The sequence below is a fragment of the Morone saxatilis genome, unplaced genomic scaffold (assembly GCF_004916995.1).
Source record: "Morone saxatilis isolate NCDOM2014 unplaced genomic scaffold, NCSU_SB_2.0 Contig20, whole genome shotgun sequence".
Taxonomy (NCBI): domain Eukaryota; kingdom Metazoa; phylum Chordata; class Actinopteri; family Moronidae; genus Morone; species Morone saxatilis.
The window spans coordinates 206,601-210,081 of NW_023339763.1; the positions used below are offsets into that span (position 1 = coordinate 206,601).

The 3,481-nt window shown below is 37.7% G+C and overlaps 1 protein-coding gene across 1 annotated transcript in view; it reads left to right on the plus strand.

The window, feature by feature from the left end:
- Positions 1–26: 26 nt before the first annotated feature.
- The window catches only part of LOC118331678 (odorant receptor 131-2-like), a 6,996-nt gene continuing 3,541 nt past the window's right edge, over positions 27–3,481 (plus strand). Inside the window, 1 exon segment of the mRNA XM_035666745.1 lies at positions 27–464. Within this exon segment, the coding sequence (XP_035522638.1) occupies positions 27–464 (438 nt within the window).

Sequence of the window (3,481 nt, forward strand, 5' to 3'; positions counted from 1 at the left end):
ATTGTGGTCTTAAATGCTTCTCTAAGATGTCGTATGTAAATCAGTCTCAGACTCTCAACATTACTTCTGAGCAGAAGTATCAGGGATTACTGGAAAGAGTGTTGTTTTCCACGCTGATTGGAACGCCATGCTGTGTGTTTCTCTTCATTAATGGGACGATGTTATTCACCTTGAGGAGTAAATCTGTGTTTCGGGAGACCTCTCGTTACATTCTTCTGTATAACCTCCTTTTTGGAGACACTGTATTACTGGCACTGAGTCAGTTACTGTACATACTGGCTTCTTGTAGAATAATGCCAACGTATCCTGAGTGTGGTGTTCTTGTTATGCTCACCAGTCTCACAAATGAAATCTCTCCTCTCACACTGGTGGTGATGTGTCTGGAGAGATATGTAGCTGTGTGCTATCCACTGAGACATGCTAGCATCGTCACTATCAGAAATACAAAGATGGCTATCATTGTGGTTCACTTTCTCATAAGATTCTCCTAGGTAGGTAGTCTGTTGCCATTCTGGATATAATGACGTGGTCAGGGTATTGGGAGAATTACATCCACCATCCAATAATTCCTTACCATGCAGAATGTGGCATGACATGCTGATGGTGTCACGTGAGTAGGCGTGAGGGTATAGAGCTCATTAAACAATGTGGTGAGGGCAGACAAACCTGGGCCAAACCCTGCAAACCTTGCATGTGAACATATTCCCAGGAATCTGTACTTCCCTAAGATCAAACCTGGGGTGCTTTTGTTCTTCCAGTTTTAGAGAAGAAAAGCAATAATAACCTGTTTGATCTAGGTACAGCTGGGTCTCACTCTCTTGTCAACTCTGCATGCCTCTATTGTTGTATCACTGTCAAAAACGCTGCAAAGATTAATCATTGTACGCATCAAGAGTTTTTTTTATGTGTTTATATATATCCTACCCAGATGTCTGAGTTCGCTCATTTATGGGCTTCGAGATCAGACCATCAGACCCGTCCTCATGTACCACCTCTGCTGTCGACTGAAACTCAGTTGAAACGCAGTAAAGGCTGAGGTCTCACCCCCAAAATACACTGAATGATTCAAAAATTATTTTCAAAGATACATATTAATTGGAAAAAAACAATGTTTTATAAAATGTGTTTTTAATAACAACCCAAGGTTGATTTGTTGCACTTACTAATAGTGTTTATGTTCTGCAACTGCAATAGGATTATACTTGTTCCCTGAATTATTTATGGTGATTCCATACTAAGCCTTAACTCAATGTTCTTCATTGTTTGCAACTGCATATAACAAAACGAATATAACTTTTGTATTGATCCCTGACCCATTTCACTGTATTTTAACATATGTAAGCCCAGTGCAGTGCAGTCNNTTCAGCACCACATTTTAGATGACTCAGGCATCATGCATATCGCAGTTAGTATTTAAAACATTTATAAAGAGAATTTGCTACAGTTAATATTTATGTTCTAGATGAAAATCTGTATTGTAAAATATAATATTATGCATTAGAATAACAACACACATACACACACGTCCTGTCTGTATTATCTTATAATGGTTTTGATTATGTGCCCATTAGTTTTTTTCTTTGTTTGTATGTGTGTTATTGTCTTTTTATTGAATCATTTTAACGTGTGTTTCTCTCTTGATGTTTTTATTTTTATTGTTGTGATTTACTTTTTATGCTGATCTTAATATTTGTGTATCAAGTTAAGGTGTTCTGTAGAGTATGTTAAATCTGTACATTAGTACAATAAACATTGGCTGCATACTAAAACAGGACTATATTTTCCCTGAATTAGGGCGAGTCCATACTTAACCTTAACTCACTGGGCTTTATTGTTTGCAACTGCAAAGAGCTAAAAGAATTTAATGTTGTATTTACCCATGCCAATTTCAGTTTGTTTAAATTAATTTAATCTATACCCTATAAAATCTGTTCAGCAGCACATAGTAGGTAGCTCAGTTTACACATTTAAAAAGGCATAATGGATATCAAACTTTGTATTTTATAAAAATCAAATGGAATTTGTTACAATTTATATTTATGTCCCATATGAACATGTCTTTAATATTATGGCTCACTTATAATCAAATTTTTTTTCTATAATTGTTTTTCCCTTGTCAAACAATAATTATTCTGTGAGAATAATGTCATTCAATTTGCTTATTTACTTTATTTGCTTACTGTGAATGTACTACACACTATGTGGGTGTTTTAATGGTCATTGCAATGCAGAAAAACAATGTGACGACCCTCTGAGCCAGCCTTTCCCTCCAGGACCCTAGTCGTCAGAATCAGAGAGATTCAGCTCACCTGGTCTGGTGTCAAAACTATATGTATTTAGTTAATCTTAAGCTTAATTTCTCTTTTAGTTATGTAAAATAAAATAACTTTTAGTTATGACCCTTGTGTGTTCTCCCTGTCATTGTTCAACCTTTAGCCAGGTTGTGACAAATTGGGGGCTCGTCCATGAATTTGCCAACGCTTACAACAGTCCAAATGAAAAACTATACATCAGTTCAGTGTCTCAGTGTCAGTGCCCAATAACCTGACTACATGACAGCAACAGGAAGGTAACTGGTCAAGGCAGATGACCACCCACCTAGAGCCGAAGGGTTCATTTTGTTGTTCTTTATCCAGTCGGCCAGCTGGTCTTTATTAAGTCTGCTGATGGCTGCACATTGGCTCAGACCATGATCTTGGTTATCAAAAAAGGCACATAAGGTGATGGCTTGACCTTGGTTGGAGAACTTCTTGGAAACCTCACTTCCTTGTTTGTTTTCTCTGCTCCTCCTGTTCATACTGCTTGTCCTGCCTGTCAAAGTCCTAGCACCAGGTATCATACTTCAACCAAACGGCTGGGTAGTTAAGGGTGCAGTTTTTCCCAGAGTAGCTGAAGCTTGAAGCTCTCGGGGTAACTTGCTGAGCAAGCCAGCGCATTGGAACCACACTGCAAAGAGAGTGTGTGCACTACACATTGTGTAAAAACGGGGCAGCTCTCTTTTTCCTTGTCTGTGGCTGATTATTGAGTTCTTAGTGTTTACATGTTGTCTGCCTTGGTGATGTTTTATTCTACTGTTAATTCCATAAGAGATGTAAGGTTTTTTAAGTTCTGTAGCCTTATATTGCTTATTACACACCATAATGTTTACTCTGAGTATATTTTAAATGACCTTCTTTTTACTTTTACCTAAACATATTGACACAAATATCCTCACTTTAACTTCAGTAAAATAATCTAGTATTCTATTCATCCCTATTACTGAGTACCTTCCTTATAATTACTCCTAGTTGGGTAGGTGCTGTTGCATTATGGATATAATGACGTTGGTCAGGGTATTGAGGAAGTGGTGGTAGAGAGATTAGATCACCATGAATAATTCTTAACCATGTAGATGTGGCATGACATGGTGATGGTGTCACGTGTAGTAGGCGTGAGGATAGAGCTCATAAACAATGTGTGAGGGCAGACAAACCCTGCAGAC